Here is a 21,557-nt window from a genome sequence, read left to right as displayed (position 1 = left end):
TGCCATAGGGGGCAATGAAAATTTAACTCTTCACCAGTGGACCTGATCCTGTATGGAAATGAAGAATTCTTAATATTTGTTTTCCTCTCTTGCAGCCCTTTGGGAAATTAATGGATGAGAGTTGGCTTCATTAGTGGCATGGTATTTTAATCGATTTAGAGGGACATTTTCTTGTCTTTTGTGGCTTTGGAACACCCTGACAGTTTTTATCATCACCTCTTCTGACAGATTATCCATAGTGATCAACATTAAAACTGTTACAATGAAGAGTGCCTCTGGGACTGTCTTCCCAGGCAGCTGGGAAGGTGAGCTGTGGGCACCTACTCTATTCTGCAGCCAGTATTCTGTGAGAGGGAAGAACCAAGAATGAGGAGACTGTTATTATTTAGAACCAGCAAAATGCCAGGCTGTGCTGTGTGCCTTCTGTTTCTTCTCTTCTTTAACTCTGAACAACAACCTATGAGGGTGGTCCTCATTGTGCTGGTGTGGAAACTAAGTTCTTTACCCAGGCCCCTTAGCTAGCAGGTGCTGTCACAGCAAACCACCGGTAAAGCACCTGGTACAGCACCTGCCATTTTCCCAACACAAGCAGCCACAACATTTGCTCGTGTAACTTAATGAATTAATGAATGATGGATGGAGCGGTTAAGTAAGGTGTGTTAGTTTCCTATTCAGCTGTAACAAATTACCACAAACTCTGTGGCTTACCACAATATAAATGTATTATAGAGTTCTGGAGGTCAGACTCCGATACAGGTCTGACCAGGTAAAAATCAAGATGTCCGCTCTAGATAGATCAGTGGGGTGGCTATCATCTATAATAATCTATTGCACATTTCAGAATAGCTAGAAGGGAAGAATTCTAATGTTTCTAGCATAAAGAAAAGACAAATATTTAAGGTGATGGCTATTCCAATTAACCTGATTAAATCTTTGCACATTAAATGAATGTATTAAATTGTCACATAGACCCAGAAAATGTGTACATCTGTTACTTGTCAATTAAAAAAAAAAAAGATGTCAGCTCTAGGGGACATTCCCTTCCTGGCTTTTTCCGGCTTCTTGAGGCTGCCTACATTCACTGACTTGGGACCCCTTCTTCTATCTCCAAAGCTGATGTCATCACTCCTATGTCGGCTTCCTTCACCACATGGCATTTTCCAACTCTGACCCCTCTTCTGCCTGTTTTCCTATTTTAAATGGCCTTGTTCTTGATCTCGGTCTTAAGGTCAGCTGATGAGTAGCCTAATTCCCCTTTGCCATGAAGCCTAGTGTGTTTGCAGTTCTGGGGATTAGGCTGTGAATGTCTTTGTGGGGGTACTGTCCTCCCTGCCACGTAAGTCTTTGTTTAAGGTGTGAAATCCATTCTGTCGTCTCAGAGTAGAGAAGGGATTTTGTTTTCTGAGCTTGTACAACATTGATTGTTTAGTTCATTTGACATTTAGCCATACACACACTGCCTTGAGGCAGCTCTTGTGTTTCTTTCTTCCTTTGTAACCTGCAAAGCACTCGTTGCATAGACACATGTTCGATAAGCACTTTTTGAGAAAATGAAAGTAGGAAATGAATGAGCTGTTGTTTAAAACTAGGCTAAGTTGTGTCTTAAGGGGACGGAAGCTATTTTAATCTAAGATGGTAAAATTCAAGCATCAAAAAGAATAAAGACTGCAGTTGATCAAAACCTACCAAATATATAAAAATCTTCAATTTCATAGTGACACTATGCAGAGGCGGTGGGGCTTCCTAGGTTCAGCTAAACATTTGAACTCACAAGACTCTTACAGGACATACGTGGCCTCATCTACCCAGAAGGTTTGAGGGGCTGCAACACCGCTTGCTGTGAGGACAGCATTATTCCCCTGTGGGTATCCTCGCCACAGGTCACACAACAGCCTACACAACTGTTTGGGGGATATTTTCCTCCCAGGTGACACAGGTCAGGTGCAGGGAGATGCAATCCATATCAAGCAGGTGCAGGAGTCTTTCTGACTTAAAATATTCCTACCCCACAGGTGGCAATATCTCTTGTAACAACTCACAGACATAGCTTCCAAGGTTCCTGCAAGAGATATGCCCAGTTCCAAGAGTCATCTTCGTCAGGGAGGTACAAAGTATGGCATCCCTGTTAGGTATTTAGTTTATTTACCAGTCTTCTCATCCATGTGTAATTTACCAATCTGGCATTATTTTTACCATAAGCCATGTTGCCTGGTAACCTGTTTGATATTCGTCCTCTTAGTAGATTTCTGAGTGAGAGTTAACTAAAGCTCAGATTCTCAGGAAGCTGCGAAAAGTTTTATAAACCTTTGCTCTCATGCTAAAACATAACAAAACAAGCTGATAAACAAACAAACCCAAACTCATTATGACACCAACCCTTTAATTAGACAATTGATAAAATAGAAGAGAAATAATTATAAATCTCTATGAACTTTATTTCAGAGTAACAGAATTGTTGATGAAAGTTCTTTTTTGAAGAATTTCAGCTTAAAAAATGCAGAAGAAATGATAGAATTAGACAATGTGCATTTTTAAACCCCTAATGAAATCATGGATCTAGACAACAATTGATTGTTTAGTTCATTTGATCCACCTCCCTTGGTCTCCCAAGGAAAAAAAAAGCCATTAAAAAGTGGACAAGGGACATGAATAGACCCTTTTCATAAGAAGACATACATGTAGCCAACAAACATATGAAAAAAAGCTCAATATCACTGATCATTAGGGAAATGCAAATCAAAACCACAATGAGATACCACCTCACACAAGTCAGAATGGCTATTACTAAAAAGTCAAAAAATAGGCCGGGCGTGGAGGCTCATGCCTGTAATCCCAACACCTTGGGAGGCTGAAGGAGGTGGATCACTTGAGGTCAGGAGTTCGAGACCAGCCTGACCAACATGATGAAACCCAGTTTCTACTAAAAATACAAAATTAGCTAGACGTGGTGGCGCACACCTGTAATCCCAGCTACTCAGGAGGCTGAGGCTCAGGAGAATCACTTGAACCCAGGAGGTGGAGGTTGCAGTGAGCCAAGATCACACCATTGCACTCCAGCCTCGCTGACAAGAGCGAGACTCTGTCTCAAAAAAAAAAAAAAAAATTAAAAAAAAAAAAGTGTTGGCGAGGTTGTGGAGAAAAAAGGATGCTTATACACTGTTGGTGGGACTGTAAAGTAGTTTAACCATTGTGGAAAACAGTGTGGCAATTTCTCAAAGACCTGAAAACAGAACTACCATTCAACCCAGCAATCCCATTACTGAGTATATACCCAAAGGTCTATAAATCATTCTGTCATAAAGACACGTACACATTTATATTTATTGCAGCACTATTCACAATAGCAAAGACATGGAATCCACCTACATGCCCATCAATGGCAGACTGGATAAAGAAAATGTGGTACATATACACCATGGAATACTATGCAGCCATTAAAAAAGAGTGAGATCATGTCCTTTGCAGGAACTTGGATGGAGCTGAAGGCCATTATCCTTAGCAAGCTAACTCAGTGACAGAAAACCAAACACCGCATATTCTCACTTATAAGTGGGAGCTAAATGATGAGAACACATGAACACATAGAGGGGAACAATAGACATTAGGGCCTATCAGAGGGTGGAGAGTGGGAGGAAGGAGAGGATCAGGAAAAATAACTAATGGGTATTACGCTTAATACCTGTGTGACAAAATCATATGTACAACAAACCCCCATGATACAAGTTTACCTGTACTACCTGTACTTACCCTGAACTTAAAAGTGAAGAAAAAAAAAAAGAAGTGGATGTTAAAATCATTAGATGCATGGTTGATGGGAAATACTATAATGCAGGGATCATGTTGGCACCACTTGAACCTATGGATTCACCCTAGCCTTACCCTATAGTATGGACGTAAAGGAAGCACACAGTGTGAATATAGTACCACTGTAGGGGAATCCTCAAAAATTAAAAATAGAACTAACATATGATCCAGCCATTCCACTACTGGGTATATGTCCAAAAGAAAGGAAATCAATATATCAAAGAGATGTCTGCATTCTCATGTTTATCACAACACTATTTACAATAGCCAAAATGTGAAATCAACCTAAGTGCTCATCAACAGATGAATAAAGAAAATATGGTATAAATACACAATGGAATGTTTTTCAACCATAAAAAAGAACAAATTCCTGTTATTTGAAGCAACGTGGATGGACCTAGAGGTCATTATGTCAGGTGAAATAAGCCAGTCACAGAAAGACAAATATTATATGTTCTCACTCATATGTGAGAGCTAAAAAAGCGGACCTTGTGAAGATACAGAATAGAATAGTGGTTACTGGAGCCCAGGCATGGAAAGGGGTAGGTTTAGACGAAGGAAAACAAGAATATAAATAAAAGATATTCATTACCACTGAACTGCGCACTTAAAGAAAAGATGGTGGCCGGGCGCGGTTGGCTCACACCTGTAATCCCAGCACTTTGGGAGGCTGAGGCGGGTGGATCACAAGGTCAAAAGATGGAGATATCCTGGCCAACATGGTGAAACCCCGTCTCTACTAAAAATGCAAAAATTAGCCGGGCATGGTGGCGGGTGCCTGTAGTCCCAGCTACTCGGGAGGCTGAGGCAGGAGAATTGCTTGAACCTGGGAGGCGGAGGTTGCAGTGAGCCGAGATCGCACCACTGCACTCTCGCCTGGCAACAGAGTGAAACTCCGTCTAAAAAAATAAAATAAAAGATGGTAAATTATATATGTATATTTTGTCTCAATTTTTAAAGGTCACTCAAAAAAAAGAAGGAAAACGAATTGAATGGAGATCTTAGATCTGTTAGTTTATAGGAAATACAGAGGATAGAGAGAGGTACGGTGACATCCATGGAAGCAACTGGCCAAATCCAGAACATGGGACATTCTGCAGGATGGTGGCCTGACTTCCCTAACACATCAATGCTGTAGAAGGAAAGATAGAAAGCCAGAATGTTCTAGAATAAAGGAAACTTAACTGGCATTATGGGATTTTGTTTGGTTCTTGAATTAAATGTTCAATTGTAAAAAGACATTTTGAGGCACTTGAGGTAGTCTGAATAATGGCAGGTAACTAGACATTTCTAATTATTGGGATTGTTTAATTCTTTTTTATTTTGAGACAGTCTCGCCCTGTTACCCAGGCTGGAGTGCCGTGGTGCAATCTTGGCCCACTGCAACCTCTGCCTCAGCCACCTGAGTAGCTGGGGTTACAGGCGCCTGCCACCGCACCCGGCTAATTTTTGTAGTTTTAGTGGAGACGAGGTTTCACCATGTTGGCTAGGCTGGTCTCAAACTCCTGGCCTCAAGTGATCCACCCACCTTGGCCTCCCAAAGTGCTGGGATTACAGGTGTGAGCCACTGCATCCGGCCTGTTTTCAATATTTTATATATACTAATGACAGTGTAGGTAGTCACACTCTACCTCTGCCCTCTTAGGGGCCCCAGCTGGGCCGGAGAATTAAATTGACATGAGATAGATTAACAGGAAAACAACATGCAAATTTAATATAAGTTTGACATGACACTGGAGCCCACATAAGGAAATGAAGACCCAAAGATGCGGTTAGAGGTGAATGGTAATATGCTGAGTTGGACAAAGAACAGCACGTTGTGAAAAAAACAACTAAATTACGTGGTGAGGCTAAAGAAGGATAAGAATTATTTTAACCAGGTCTATTTTTATAGAATTATCTTGGTCTCAACTTTTCATGCTTGATGATAAGAATGTTGCTTTCCTTCCAATATAGGGATGGCATCCTTCACGTGGGAATTTTATCCCTCTGCTTTTAAGAAACAGGTTGAAGCCCAGAGTGATCTGATACTTGCTAGTTTGTTTGTCTTTTGAGGTGTCTTTAACTGAAAATAGTTAGTATGCCAGAACACCACATTTTGGGGTAGTATATTTTACCACCCTTTAGCAACCAGGTTAGGTAAAGTAGATATGCATGTACGTATTCATGTAGACAAGTTACTCGTTAGATAGACATACACACATCTGTCTGTCTGTCGCTCGGTCTGTCTACGTATAACTCCTTGACAGTTAAAGATGCTCAGTGAGGTGTTTATGGGTAAAATGACAGATCTGATATTTGCTTTAAATTGCTCAAACATTAAAGGCAGTAGAGAAAACAAGATTGGTCAATATTAACGAGTTTTGAACCCGGTTAATGTGGAAGTCATATACTTAAGCTCTTGCAAGTTTTATAATAGTTTTCTTAAAATCCTTGTATTCTTACAATCATACACCAAATCAAATTATCAAAGATGTGTTTGACATGGTGGAGGGTGGGGCTAAGTGTGAGGATCCTGATGTATGGCTGGGGGTCTCTTCTGGAAAGCAGTTTGTCTGGATGTGCCAGGAGACTTATGGATGTCGCTGACATCTGGCCCAGCAGTTCCTCTCGTGGGAATCTGTACTGAGGAAATTATTGTGAATATCAAGCGCTCTGTAAAAAGTAATTTACTTCAGGATTATTTTAGATTTTGAAATTTGCAAGTAATCCAAATGTGCAACAATAGAAGAATGGTCATTGAATGGTGGTGTATCACATGATAAAATATTTTGCAACCCTTGTAAAGAAGCATTTAATTTTTAAATACCACTGGAAGATACTTATAACCATGTTAATTGGGAAAAAAGAGGATAAAATTGTATTTGCATGCATCTGTGTAAATAGTGGACATTTATGAAAAAATATGCATAGAAAAAAAGGCTGGAAGAAAATATGACAAAATGTCTTCGTTAGTTCTAATTGAATGATGACCTACTATAAAGACATGCAGCGTTATTTACAATAGCAAGGACTTGGAACCAACCCAAATGCCCATCAATGATAGACTGGATAAAGAAAATGTGGCATATGTACACTATGGAATACTATGCAGCCATAAAAAATAATGAGTTCATATGCTTTGCAGGGACATGGATGAAGCTGGAAACTCTTATCCTCAGCAAACTAACACAGGAACAGAAAACCAAACACTGCATGTTCTCACTCATAAGTGGGAGTTGAACAATGAGAACATATGGACACAGGGAGGGGAACATCACACACCAGGGCCTGTCAGGGGGTGAGAGGCAAGGGGAGGAAGAGCATTAAGACAAATAGCTAATGCATGAGGAGCTTAAAACCTAGATATCGGGTTGATAGGTGCAGCAACCACCATGGCACATGTAAACCTGTGTAACAAACCTGCACGTTCAGCACATGTATCCCAGAACTTAAAATAAAAAAAAAAAGTAAATGCCTTCATTAGTTCTGATTGAATGATGGATTCACAGTGAATGAATTCTTTGTCTTTGTTTTCAGATGTATTTTTACCATGTACATAAGTTAATTTTTTTATGTAGCTTTTCTTAGCTTTGTAGAGGTATGATTAACATAGCATAAAATTCACACATTTTAAGAGTACAGTCTGATGTGTTACTGGAAGTATATACAGTTTTGCAACTACCGCCAGTCAAGTTTCAGAACACTGTGACTCTGTGAACTACCTCATACATATTTTCAAGTAGACTTTATTTTTAGAGCAGTTTTAGATTTACAAAAAAATTGAGAAGATAATACAGATAATTCCCATATATCCTACACCCAGGTTCCCCTATTATTAACATTTTCTGTTAGTCTGTTACATTTGTTAAAATTAACAAATCAATATTGATACAGTGTGATCATGTATCAGTTGTTATGAAAGTCCATGCTTTATTCAGATTTTCGTAGTTTTTCATCTAATGTCCTTTTTTTTGCTTTGGGATTCCATCCGGGATATGACATTACATGTACTAGTCATGTCCATAAATTAATTTTTAATGGTAAGAAAAGTAAAATAAACTTTATTTTTAAATCTTTGAAATATATTAGCTGTCCATTTTTCCTTTGGTTTCCTTGTTGTTGTTGACTTGTTACTTGTTGACAAAAACATCTTATATTGATTATATTCCTTTTCGTACATCACGTGGTACCTTACAAATTTACTAAGTAAGAGTCAGCTAGTGGCCTTCAATAACTGGATGAAGCAGAAGTGAGCGGGGAAAGGAAGAAAAGGAAGATGAAGAAAGCCCTTGCCTGCACATAATTTAAAACCTCAGAGCTTTGAAAGACCTTTGGTTTCTGTTGCAATTTCATGTAATGGAATTCTTTTGATTTTTGTGTTTCCTAGGTTGGAGATTGCAACCCTGAATCGGGCAGATGCAGATCTGGAGGCTTGTCGAACACAAATCAGCAAGGATGTCATTGCCCTTCTACTGAAAAATCTTACCAGCAGTGGCCACCTCTCACCCCAAGTAGAGAGAAAAATGAGTGCTGTTTTCAAAAAGCAGTTTCTCTTGCTGGAAAATGAAATACAAGAGGAGTACGATCGGAAGATGGTGGCATTGACAGCTGAATGTGACCTGGAAACAAGAAAGAAGATGGAAAACCAGTACCAGAGAGAGATGATGGCAATGGAGGAAGCAGAAGAGTTGCTGAAACGTGCTAGTGAGAGGGTAAGACAGGTCTGAAAGGAAGGCGTTCAATTCCCTTTCTCTCAGGGATTTGTCATTTATCCATCTACCCACTCATCTGTCCATTTGCCTCCTCCATCCATCTACCCATCATCCATCCACCCATCATCCATCCAACTATCCACCCATTCATCTATTCATCCTTCCATTCATTCATCCAGCCATTCCCACCATCCATCCATCATCATCTATCCATCCACCCATTCACCTACTATCCATCCACCCACTCACCTACTATCCATCCACCCACTCATCCAATCATCTGTGCACCTATCCATTCATCCACCCTCTCATTCACCCATCTGTCCATCTACACATCCATCTGTCTGTTCATCCACCTACTCATTTATCCATTCACTCTCCCATCCATGCCACCCATCACCCATCCATTTACCCATCCACTCATTCCCCATCTAGCCATCTACCCATCCACTCATCCATTTACTCATTCACCCATGCTTCCATCCATCTACCCATCCACCTATCTGCCCATTATCATTCATCCACCCATCCATCTATCCAGAATTCATTTAGCAAAAATGTGTTGATTACTTACTGTCTCTCAGGCACTGGGCTGGGCAGTGAAGGTATAGGGAACAATGAGACATGGTTCTTCCATTCAAGAAGTTCATAATCTTATTAAAAAATCAGTACACATAAAAAATGAGACATTATTCAGTCATGTTATAATAGAGGTATGTTCACATTGCTGTAGAATTCGTGGGTAGAGAAGAAAGGCTTCATTCATAGCAGAGCACGTCTGTAGAGGGCATGGTTCACAGAAAGTTGTGATGTCAGAGTCCATGTGTCCCCCTCTGGACTATATAGCCTGTTAGGTTACAGTTCTCTCCAGCACAGGCTCTAGAGTCAGAAAAACCTGGACTCACAGTCTAGTACATTCCGTCTCTGCTCCTGAAGGCCTTAATTAGGCACTGCAAGTCTAATGGCAAGCCACCTCTCAGGGTGGATGGGAGAAGCAATGTAGGAAAAGCAGCTGCCTGGTGCCCATGGGCTGCAGAAGGCTCTCAGCTCACAGTGCTCAGTTGGAGTTCTCACTGGTCAGCCTTCCCAGGGCTGGCCTAGACTGCTCAGAAATCAGCTCTTGTTTTTCCAAAAGTTGTGTCAGTTGCTGCCTTGAAAGAACTAGAGTTTTTCCTGAATGTACCAAATCAAACCTGATTTCTGTTTTCCTCTGTGAAAGAGATGGCTTATTCAGTTCATGTGACCTGAGCCTGCATATCCTGTTCTTAACATCTACTCCCCTAGGAAGGGCTTCCAACTACTTAAGAACAAGCTTCAGGGCCGGGCGCGGTGGCTCACACTTGTAATCCCAGCACTTTGGGAGGCCGAGGCGGGTGGATCACGAGGTCAGGAGATCGAGACCACGGTGAAACCCCGTCTCTACTAAAAATACAAAAAATTAGCCGGGCGTGGTGGCAGGCGCCTGTAGTCCCAGCTACTCGGAGAGGCTGAGGCAGGAGAATGGCGTGAACCCGGGAGGCGGAGCTTGCAGTGAGCTGAGATCACGCCACTGCACTCCAGCCTGGGTGACAGAGCGAGACTTCATCTCAAAAAAAAAAAAAAAAAGGGGGGGGGGGGCGAGGTCCTCACTGTCCTGCCTGCACCTGCTCTCTTGCTCCTGGGGCCTCCCTTGCCTTCAGAACCATCTCATTTTAGGTTTTCCTGTCCTAGTTTCCTGTGGCTGCCATAATAAATCACCATAAATTTAGTGGCTTAAAACAACAGAAATTTATTCTGTTACATAATAGTTCTGGAGGCCAGACGTCCAAAATCTAGTTGTCAGTAGGATCCTTCCATGTTTCGTTCAGCTTCTGGTGGCTCCGGGTGTTCCTGGGGTTGTAGGTGCATCACTTGAATCTTTGCTCTGTCTTCCTGTGGCCTTTTCCCTGGTAACCCTTTCATCTCCTGTCTCTTATAAGGACATTTGTCATTGAATTTAGTCCCACCTAAATAATCCAGGATGATCTCATAAGATCTTAAATTAATTTCATGTGGAAAGACCCTTATTCTAAATAAGGTCCTGAGGCTAGGATCTAGACATACCTTTTTTGGGGGGGTGGGGGTGTCACCATTCAGTCCACTGCAGCCTTCCTCGCCGACACTGCCCTCTAATGCCCTGTCTATGACTGTGCTGCTCAACATCACGCATCCTTGAGCTGAGCCCTTAGGAAGAATGTATTGAATGCACTGTTCTGTGATTCGGCCCCTAAATGATCCCATTATCTCTCTTTTGATTCTTTCCTAAATCTGTTACAATTTATTTTGTTGTTGTTTTTTGAGATAGAGTCTTACTCTGTCACCCAGATTGGAGTGCAGTGGTGCAGTCTTGGCTCACCGCAACCTCCACCTCCTGGGCTCAAGTGATTCTCTTGCCTTAGCCTCCTGAGTAGCTGGGATTACAGGTGCCCGCCACCACGCCCAGCTAATTTTGATATTTTTAGTAGAGACAAGGTTTCGCCATGTTGGCCACACTGGTCTCAAACTCCTGACCTCAGGTGATCTGCCTACCTTGGCTTCCCAAAGTGCTGGGATTACAGGCATGAGCCACCACGCACAGCCAATTTTTTTTACCTTTAAAAATACTTCGGCCGGGCGCGGTGGCTCACGCTTGTAATCCTAGCACTTTGGGAGGCCGAGGCGGGTGGATCACGAGGTCAGGAGATCGAGACCACGGTGAAACCCCGTCTCTACTAAAAATACAAAAAATTAGCCAGGCGTGGTGGCGGGCGCCTGTAGTCCCAGCTACTCGGAGAGGCTGAGGCAGGAGAATGGCATGAACCCGGGAGGCGGAGCTTGCAGTGAGCCGAGATCGCGCCACTGCACTCCAGCCTGGGTGAGAGAGCGAGACTCCATCTCAAAAAAAAAAATAAAAAAATAAAAATACTTCATGCTCAACAAGGGAGGCTTGGACAGTACCTTAAGGCAGCAGTCAGCAAACAAGGACCCAAGAGCCCAATCTTGCCCAGCTTGTTTTTATGTGGCCTGCAAGTTGTGACTGTTTTTTACATTTTTAAAGAGTTTTAAAAATCAAATACACAAACAAAAATAAGAATACGTAACAGAGACCTCAGGTGGCAAAGTCTAAAATATGGCCCCTTACAGAAAGGCTATCTGATTTCAGATCCAAAGCTAAAAAGAAGCCCTGAAAAAAAAAAAAAAAAAGGGAAGCCCATCCCACCACTCAATGGCAGAGGATCATTCATTCGGCCCATTATTCAGTTCCTACTGTATACCTAACCCTAGAGATACAGGGATGGCTTAGGCGGCCTTCACACCTGCCCTCAGGTGCCGGCATACATTTTAGCCTTTTGCTTTATCTGTTTATTTTTATAAAGTAAGGATTATGCAGTTTGTATAATTGTATATATTTCTTGTTTTCACTTTACATCACAGTATACACATTTGCTGATTTTATTAAATACTTCTAAAAAATACGATGGGTAACAATAACAGCTCATTCTTCCTTAGCATGCACGGTGTGTCTGGCATTGTTCCAAGCACATCCCATTGACTGTCTCTTTAGCATTCACAACAACTCAGTGAGGTAGGGACTGAGAGGATCTCACTTTGACAGGTGAGGAAACTGAGCTGGGGAAGGTTCACCTGCCCAAGGACAGTCAGCCTCACGTCCAGCAGCACGCCCCCAACCACTGCGCACACTGCCCCCTCCTGCAGTGGAGGTTACACCGCCCTGCTGTGCACCCCATGTGAACCTGTCCTGTGGGGCATCTAGAATGTTTCTAGTGCCTTTGCTATCAAAAGACTGCCTGGGGCAATGCTTTCTTATGCGGAGAGTGTGAGGATAGGATGCTGGGTCCGTGGCCTACTCCCATCTGTCACTCAGTCCCTCTCCTCCTCAGGGCTTCCTGACCCTGCCCTCTCCAGGGCTTTTCTGCAACCTCTCTCCCACCCACACCACCATGCCCGCCAGCGTGTATTGGGCGGGCACCATCACTCTAGATTTCCTAGGTCACTCTGTTCAAAGACAAGCAGCCACCTTATTTGAACCAATCTGTTTCCAGAAATAGTATCTGAGCTGCAGAATTTAATAGAACTAGTTTCCTTCCAGTCCATGCAAGTTATTCCATCTCACAAAACCACAGACTACTTTATAATTATCTATCATGTGTTATAGTCATCTTTAAATAAAATACATAAAAATATTTTAGATATATTATTCCAAGAATTAGTTTTAAAAAAGAAAAGCAAAAGGAGCAGTGAAGTTTAGTACTTAAGCAGTACTTAAGCAGTACTTTAGCAGTAAAGTTTAGTACAATACTGAGTAAAGTTTAGTACAGTACAGTCATCCCTCCCTCGATACCCAGGAAGCATTGGTTCCAGGACCCTCCCCACCGGTATCCCATCCCCACGGATACCAAAATCCACAAATTCTCAAGTCTCTGTTATAAAATGGTGTCGTATTTGCACATAACCTACACAAATGCTCCTGTATACTTTAAATCATCTCTATTACTTGTAATACCTAATATGATATAAATGTTACATAGTTATAAATAGTTTATATAAATGCATAAAAAGTAGTTTAGGGAATGCTGTTTAGGGAATAACAACAAGAAAAAAAATAGTCTGTATATGTTCAATACACACAGAAATGTTTGACCTGCACGTGGTTATATCTATGGATGCAGAACCCACAGATACAGAGAGCTGACTGTAATTAGTGTAGAGCTGAAATTTGTTCATATTATAATATTTAAATGCATATATAATGCCTTATAGTTCTCAGCGCATTTTTCCATTGAGAAGCCCTAGGGAGAGTATTGGGGGATATAGGCACAGAAGGCAGGTTGCTGGGGTTTATTTCCTTGCTCTTTTCCTCCAGTAGGCACGTTACCCAGTCACCCTGGCTCTCCTTTCCCCATCCTTAAGAAGGCCTTAGAGGGCTGTTGTGAGAATAAGTAAGTTAATTCTCGTGTAGTACTTCAGCCATTGCTCGGCACTGAGTCAGCCTTGGACAAGGCTTTACTATGATTCATAACTGAATGTAATTTTTAAAGATGCCTGTGGCATAGAACACAGAATGTGAACTCTTTCTACTTGAAGGTGGGCAACCCGAAGCCCGGAGGGGAAGTGACTGGCAACCCAGCTCGCTGCATCCAGTTCAGAGCTGGGTCCTTCCTCTGGGGTTCATCTTCTATACCCAGGCTCTCTCCGCTGCTTTTCTGCCACTTAAAAAGGAGGCCCAGCAGATATCTTGCCCTGGGCTGCCTGAGGCTTTCTAACCCCTGGGTGAGTCTTTGTCCGCAGCACAAGAATTCTGACATTTTCACCGTTTCTGATGGATTTGTTTTTATAAAACATTTTTACAATTTGCCTGTCTTGCTGAGTATGGGGAGTACGACAGCACAGTCATCACTTTTGAGCGGGATTTCACTTTGTGATGCTGTAGAGTCAACATGCACAGTAGCTGCTCCAGCTAGCCTGATGCAGGCCTGTGCTTCTCACAGTGGAACTTCTGTATCCTCCCTTAAGGTTTATGCCCCCCACTCCCTCCATGGGACACTCCCTCCAGGGGACACTTGCTTTTCTAGGTGTTGGAAGCCATAGGATACATGTGCCTTATCTCCCTGAAGTCTTTTTTATTGAGAAGTTCAATAGCGGGTTAGGGGTGAGTAATCATTGCTTTCACATTCCTTTATCATGCACATTTGTGGCCAGGTGTGGTAATCCCAACACTTTGGGAGGCCGAGGCAGGTGGATCTCCTGAGGTCAGGTGCTTGAGACCAGCCTGGCCAACATGGTGAAATCCCGCCTCTACTAAAAATACAAAAATTAGCTGGGCATGGTGGTGGACACCTGTAATCCCAGCCGCTCGGGAGGCTGAGCCAGGAGAATCACTTGAACCCAGAGGGTAGAGGTTGCGGTGAACCAAGATCGCAGCACTTCACTCCAGCCTGGGCTAAAGAGTGAGACTCTGTCTCAAAAAAACAAAAAAAAACAAAAAAAAACACATTTGTTGACAATATTTAAAATATAAACTTTTATGTAAGAAAACCCAGATTTCCAGCTAAAGGATGAGAAGACTGAGCTATGTTGAGTCCGTATTCCTGCAGAGCCTTTTGGTGGACGGGATGGAGGCCGCCCCTACAGGCAGGGCGTGCTCTTTGCACTTTGCCCCAGTCCCCAATACTTCCTAGTGCCTGTCATACCAGGCAGCCTCACTCATTTGCAAACATGACCTCCCCTGTTTGGCAGGCCCAGGGGTGTGCTTTAGGGCTTAGTTTTCTCATCTCTGGCATAGGAGGTTGAACTAGGTCGGGGTGGAACTCACATCTGCAAGGCTCTGAACTCCCTTTTGGAGTGGGCATGGGAGTCCTGTCCACATGTATTTTAGAGAGTGTTTCACTATGGCACAAATACGTCATTGCCTCATACTTTATTCTTCGGCAGAGATATGATTCTAAAAAAAAGCCCCAAAATTTTATTTTAGGATTTGTGTGTGTGTCTGCTTTTTATCTTGTCTGTAAGAAGCTAAATGGAAATTACCCCATATTTCATTTCTATTAATTAAAATAAATTGAAATTTGGGACTTGTCAAATTCTATACTGTCAAAAAAAGAAGGTCACTTTGATGGATGAACCGACATAACTGGGCACCAGCTAGTCATTCGTAGTGGAATGCCCCTGCGGTGCCCAGACTCAGGGTCCTGACACCCTCCTGGTTGTTGGTGAATTGCATCCTTTGATTTAGATCAAGTCAGCTGTGAATACCATTTCTCTGTAATAGAGTGACTCATTATGTCGAATCTAATTCTTTGTTATAAAATCAGCTTCTTAAAAAGACTGAATTGTTTTTTGGTGGGCAAGGCAAACCATTAGTATGGGCATGGGTCCTGACAGAGTTGCCAAGAGGATGCACATAAAAGCCTTTGACTTCTAGCCTCCTGGCCCCTGCTGTCATCCACTAGGCTTTGCTGTGAGCACCCGCAGGGCAGGGGATGCCACTTGTTGGCCCTTGGACCTCTTTGGAAGCCTCTAAATAATGCTTGTCTTTCTGGCCCAGATTCTGAACAAATCAAACAATAAGTAAAAGGGACTGGAGAGACAGAGAAAGCTAGAGATCGGCATATCACCTTTGTGAGCTTCTGTGAGTTATTGGAAGTGGAGGTGAGCAGGTCTGTGACTTCGGAAATTGGGGAGCAGGTGATGCTATTTACTGAAACCAGAGAATTCTGGTGGCTGATAGAGCATTCTGACCTTTTTTTAGCCTGAAGGAGCTCTGGCCCTTGCCCTCTGCACCGAAGCCCCTTCTGCCTTCCCTGGGCTTCTACTCAGCCCAGCCGTGGCATGATGCCACACCTGCCTGCTTCCCAAGGCCAGGCCTCTATTGGCCATTTGGGATGGCTGTACCCACGCATCCTGCACGCGTAAGCCTTTCCCTGCCTTCGCTTCACCAACAAGCTCCACTGTCACTGCCTGAGTGGTTTCAGAGCTTGGAGCCTGAACACTTGCTTTCAACACGCTTCCTCCCCTAGCTGAGCATGGGTGAGAATTTGGGAAAGCTCTTACTTTCTCTAAGCTTGTGTTTCTTCTCTTATAAAATGGAGGGTGTCAGTTTTCTATTCCTGCCTAACCAACCACACACATTAGTGACACTGTCTCAGTGTCTATGGTCAGGAGTCTGGGCACAGCTTCACTGTGACCTATGCTCAGGATGTTGCAGGCTGGCAATCAGGGTCTTGGCTGGGCTGCATTCTCCTCTGGAGCTTAGGGTCCTGGGCCAAGCTCATTCAAGCTGTTTGCAGAATTCACTTCTTTGTGGGTACAAGACTGAGGCCCTCAGCTCCCAGAAGTTTCCCTTCTGCGGAGACAGTTTACAGCATGGCTGTTGGGTTCTTCAAAGCCAGCAGGAGAGGGTCTCTCTCTTTAGGAAGGCTCCAGTGCTTCTTTTAAAGAGTCAGGCCCACCCAGGAGTCTTCCTTTTGATTAATTCAAAGTCAATTGATTAGTAACCTTAATTACATCATCAAGACACCCTTAACTTTGCCATATAATGTAAACCAATCACAGGAGTGACTTAATCAGATTCATTCCCATGATCAAGGGGAGGGAATTTATGTGGCATGTCTACTGGGGGCTGGGAATCGGGGGCCATTCTAGAATCTTGCCTACCCATGTGGAGTGAAGAACAGCTCCCTCTGATATCTCAGCTCCTTACTGAGATAACTGTATGCAAATGGATCAGGAGCTCAGTAGAGGTGAGCTTCCTTTCTTTCCTCACGCAGGACCTCATACTATGCAGGCATCCAAGCAGCCATTTCTTAACACCTCTTTTGCTTCTCTTTATCCAAAGGATCTCCACTTGAGCCTGATTGCTGGTATTTTTCTCTTCAGCGAAGTTGAGAATGAAAGGGGAAATAATTTTGTCAGCACGATCCACTGATAGTGAAGATATTTCCATTTTTTTAAAAAAAAAGATTTCCATTTTTTGCAGGCTATTTTCTAGCAGTTTGATTTGCAGATTTCCACCCCCGTAAATACTCTGCTCTGAGATTATTCTAGAAAGCATTTAGATAACAGGGGAGGACAGATTGGAACAGCATATTCCAGGGCTTAGTAACCTCATTATTGTCAGCTTGGGACTGCGTGTGTGTCTGTGTGTGTGCATTGTTTTTGCTGTGTGTGTATATGCTGTGTGTGCACATGTACTTGTGCACACATATGCACGCACACACTGCATGTGCGTGTGTGTATATATTGTAATGCATATGTGCACGCATCTGTGTGTTCATGTACAAATTGTGCACATGTGCCTGTACACATTGCATTGCATGCACATGTAGGTGCATGTTCAGTGTGTCAGTTTCTCACGCACTCCCTCTCCTCTCTCCAGTCTGCTGTAGAGTGCAGCAACCTTCTGCGGACCCTCCATGGCCTGGAACAGGAGCACTTGAGGAAGTCTCTCGCTTTGCAACAAGAAGAAGACTTTGCCAAAGCTCACAGACAGCTGGCTGTTTTCCAGAGAAACGAACTGCACAGTATCTTTTTTACCCAGATAAAAAGTGCTATTTTCAAAGGGGAATTGAAGCCAGAGGCAGCTAAAACGCTGCTGCAAAATTATTCTAAAATACAGGTAATAAATCAGCCTGGCTGTGATGGAAAAGTAGTTTTTCTGAATTGTTTCAGTAAATGTCTCCTCTCTCGGAGTTCAGTCCTGCCTCTCCTTTGTACTGTGCACTAGTGAGCTTTCTCTTCTATCTCTTGGTGTGTGGGTTTCCAGTAAGCAGGGAAAATGGGGCTTGGAGTACAGGCCTTGAACTCAGGCTGACCTGGATTCGAATTTCAATTCCACCACCAGTCTACTGTGTGAACTTGAGCAAGTTACCTCACTTCTTTGAGCCTTAGTTTCCTCACCTATAGTATGAGTGTGATAGAATTCCCACACTCACAAGAGTGTGATGAAAATTTGATGAGCTGACTCATGGAAAGTTAGTGCTTGGCATAACATATGTTTAACGTATAGAGCAGTGGAAAGTAAATATAGGTCAGGCTTGGTGGCTCCCAGCACTTTAGGAGGCCAAGATGGGAGGATTGCTTGAGCCTAGGAGGTTGAGGCTACAGTGAGCCATGATAGCACCGCTGCGCTCCAGCCTGGGTGACAAAGCCAGACCCTGTCTCAAATAAAAAATATATATATACATGCATGTATGTGTGCATGTATTGATGTATATGTAGGGTTTAGTATCTGTGCCTGGATATACTTGGATGGATTTGTGTATTTTTGCATGTCAGCTTGAGTGTGAATGTTGTTAGTCGAACAGAATAATTTCTTAGGCGGTAGTGAAAATAGTCTGTCTGCAACTGTCAGCATCACTGTGGAAATTCTTAGGAGGCCTGTGTGAGGGATTTTACATGCACAAGTGCGTGCACACACAGGCACACAGAGCGACATCACTGCTTTACAAGAATGTGCTTTGTTGTTTGGCCCCAGCACTATCGCGGGTGCTGATAGCTTGCTCTAGCTGATGGTAAGAGTAATTGTGAGCAGACTCTTATTTTACTTCATGGAATTTTCTATCTTGACTGTCAATAAGATGTTTGAGAAATGCAAATGTCATTCTTTAGACAGACTGCCTCTTCCAGGTTATGAGCCAACCTCTGTTTCTAGAACAGCAAGGGTGCCTTTGGATGGTGCTGGAGGCCTTGGAGCAGTATCTGGCAGAGTCAGGCCCACAGGGGTTGATTTGTTCCTCAGTCCACAGTCACGAGTGCATCACTGTGGTTCTTGAGCAGTGCTTTTTCGATGTGGTGGACACTGCTATTTCATTTTTATCTTTATAAGTGAAAATCATTCCAGAAAGTTGGCTTGCTGGTTAATTTTCCCACTTTGAAATTCCCTACTTGTGCCAGAAGGACAGATTCCACCCATAGCAGAATGAGCCACATCCACCGAGGGTGAATCAGGGCTCATGACCAGCCTCTGTTACTCCATTGCCAAGACAGTGGCGAAAGATGAACTGGAACATCCAGAGGAGGTGCGGACACAGGTGGCCTTCCCTGCGTCTGTGAGCGGGTCCTCAGCATTCACCCAACTACAAAGACAAAGGCTGGCCCTGCCCATCCTCCGGGGACCTGCAGCCAGCACCAGGCTGAGTGCGTGAGGGCTGAGACATCAGAGCCATCCCGGGAGGAGACCAAGTAATCGTCACAAGCCTCCCACTCCCAGAAGGCACCCAGGACAGAAGGAGAACGAGCTCCCCGCTCCATTTAATCTAGGTTTTTCCCACTAAATCCTCAGTGAGCATACATAAAGCGCAAATTCTGTCGTATTCATAGCTTGGTATTCAGACACCGTGGCATTACTTAGATATTCACAGATTTGTTGTCATTTTACTCTCATGATGAGCAGTGGCTGACTCTCAATGCCAGAGCACTCAAGTTAAAAAGATTGCATGCTATTGTGAATGATATTATGCCGAAAAGTAACTCCACAGGTGATAACAGTACTGCCGTACGAGCTTTTTTGACCAGAGCTGTGAGAGTATTTAAGGATACCAATTCTGAATTTCCTTACGACATGGGCTCCCGTCAATCAACACGCATGGACCCCACTCCGTGGAGACAGGAACATTGCCGCAACCTTCCTATTATACGGATTCTGGTGCCAGTGGCTCTTAGGGAGATGCTACTGTGTGTGAAGCCACACCTGACTGACCATGCAGCTTTTCAGTGACTGGATGGTGCTAATTCCCAAGTGTTGAGATGTGGAGATGTTACAGCTCTTATGTGGGAAGGAGAACGTCCATGCTGTCCTGTGTTCCCTGTTGAACAAAGCGTTGACACTTTTGGTTATCCATTGTATGGGTGATATTTCCACAGATGGAAAAAGGACAACCAAGCCAGTCCATAGAGTAGTTCTACTGACGTTCCTGGTCTCATTACTATGCCTCTGGTTAAAGTGGGATTTTTGGAAGCAGCCTATTATGATGTTAGAGCATAGGTCCCGGAATTAGACTGCTGAGTTCAAATCCCTGCTCAGCCATTTGTCTGATGTGGACTCAGTTTCCTCATCTGTGAAATGGGAATAACAGTACTGTCTCCCTAGGTTAAGTTAGATGAGACGTGAAACACTCTTGGCCCCGTGTGAGGTCTAGAGAACACACCTCGCATTAGCTAGGTTGTTACTCTCCTGTGTTTGACTGGGTTTTGTTCACTTTGTAGGCTGAGGAAAAACCTTCTTGCTTTCTTTGTGCCCATCCTGGTCTTGTCTCCTCTGTGGTGGTGGGAGCTCCTTGGGGTTGGGCTGATGGCCGACTTCTCCCAGAACTTCAGCACCTCGTGCTGGTGCTCAGCGCTTGTAGGAACTCCACAGGTGGAAAGGGTGTGTGCATGGGTGAAGGATAAATGGCTGAATGAGTGAAATTTATGTTCCATAGGGCAGTAAAGTTGTTCTGATAACTCTTTACCATCTGGGTCTAGAATGCACTTTTCAAAGCCCTCATTTCTTATTTGTATGTAATTTTCTCATGAGCCTCTGTTACAGGCAGGGAGGTTAAAGGTGTTAATTCTCATGTTTCTTTTCTTGTGTATTTTCTTATAAAAGGAAAAATAATATTTTAAATGTCTAGAAAGATTATGCTCTAAATTTTAATTAGGCATATATTCTTGATTTTTTTTTAATTGACAGGAGAATGTAGAAGAGTTAATGGACTTTTTCCAGGCTAGTAAGAGATATCATCTAAGTAAAAGATTTGGCCACAGGGAATATCTGGTCCAGAACCTCCAGTCATCAGAGACCCGTGTGCAGCGCCTTCTGAGCACCGCTGCAGCCCAGCTGACTCACCTCATTCAGAAGCACGAGAGGTACCACTCAACACTGTCCCAACAGTGCAAACTGTCGTAGTCTGTTTTCTGCTGCTATGACAGAATACCACGGACTGGGTAATTTATAAATAGAAGAGATATATTTGGTTCACAGTTCTAGAGGCTGGGAAGTTCAAGATCTAGTGAGGGCCTTCTTACTTCATCATAACATGGTGGAAGGGCATCTTGTGGGAGGAAGTGCATGTGTGAGGCAGAGAGAAGAAGGGGGTCAAACTCCTGTGATAACTAACACAGAAATGGCATTAATCCATTCACGAGGGTGGATCCCTCATGACCTAATCATCTCATAAAAGTCCCGTCTCTTAATACTGTCACAATGGCAATTAAATTTCAAGTTTTGAAGGTGACATTCACACCACGGCACAAATCAACTGCCTGACACAAACCTTCCTCACTGGAGACCCACTACTTCTGTTTATTCAGCGTATGTGCTGACTGCTTCTCACTCATCATTTCTAAAGAATTATCTTGTAAAAATCCTTTGTGTTACAGAATTTTGAAACCATATGTAATAGTCTAGACAACTGTATAATGAGTCCCACTCATGGCCAATTTTGATGTAGCTACACTTCCCCACCCCGGATTATTTTCAGGCAGAATTCCAACAACATATTCTGGAGAAATCAGTAATGAGGCTCACATGGACCATGTGATGGAAGAGCCCACTTCTCTTTA

The 21,557-nt window shown here is 43.2% G+C and overlaps 1 protein-coding gene across 1 annotated transcript in view; it reads left to right on the top strand.

The window, feature by feature from the left end:
* EVC2 (EvC ciliary complex subunit 2) overlaps positions 1 to 21,557 on the top strand; it is a 134,994-nt gene that overhangs the window by 53,028 nt on the left and 60,409 nt on the right. The window contains exons 8-10 of the mRNA XM_058430107.1: positions 8,174 to 8,498; positions 17,392 to 17,631; positions 20,686 to 20,861. Coding sequence (XP_058286090.1) covers positions 8,174 to 8,498; positions 17,392 to 17,631; positions 20,686 to 20,861 — 741 coding nt within the window. The remainder of the gene's footprint in view (positions 1 to 8,173; positions 8,499 to 17,391; positions 17,632 to 20,685; positions 20,862 to 21,557) is intronic.

This window comes from Hylobates moloch, unplaced genomic scaffold (assembly GCF_009828535.3).
Source record: "Hylobates moloch isolate HMO894 unplaced genomic scaffold, HMol_V3 SCAFFOLD_17, whole genome shotgun sequence".
Lineage (NCBI taxonomy): Eukaryota > Metazoa > Chordata > Mammalia > Primates > Hylobatidae > Hylobates > Hylobates moloch.
Note: the sequence above shows the minus strand (reverse complement) of the source record. Positions and strands in the feature narration are given on the sequence as shown.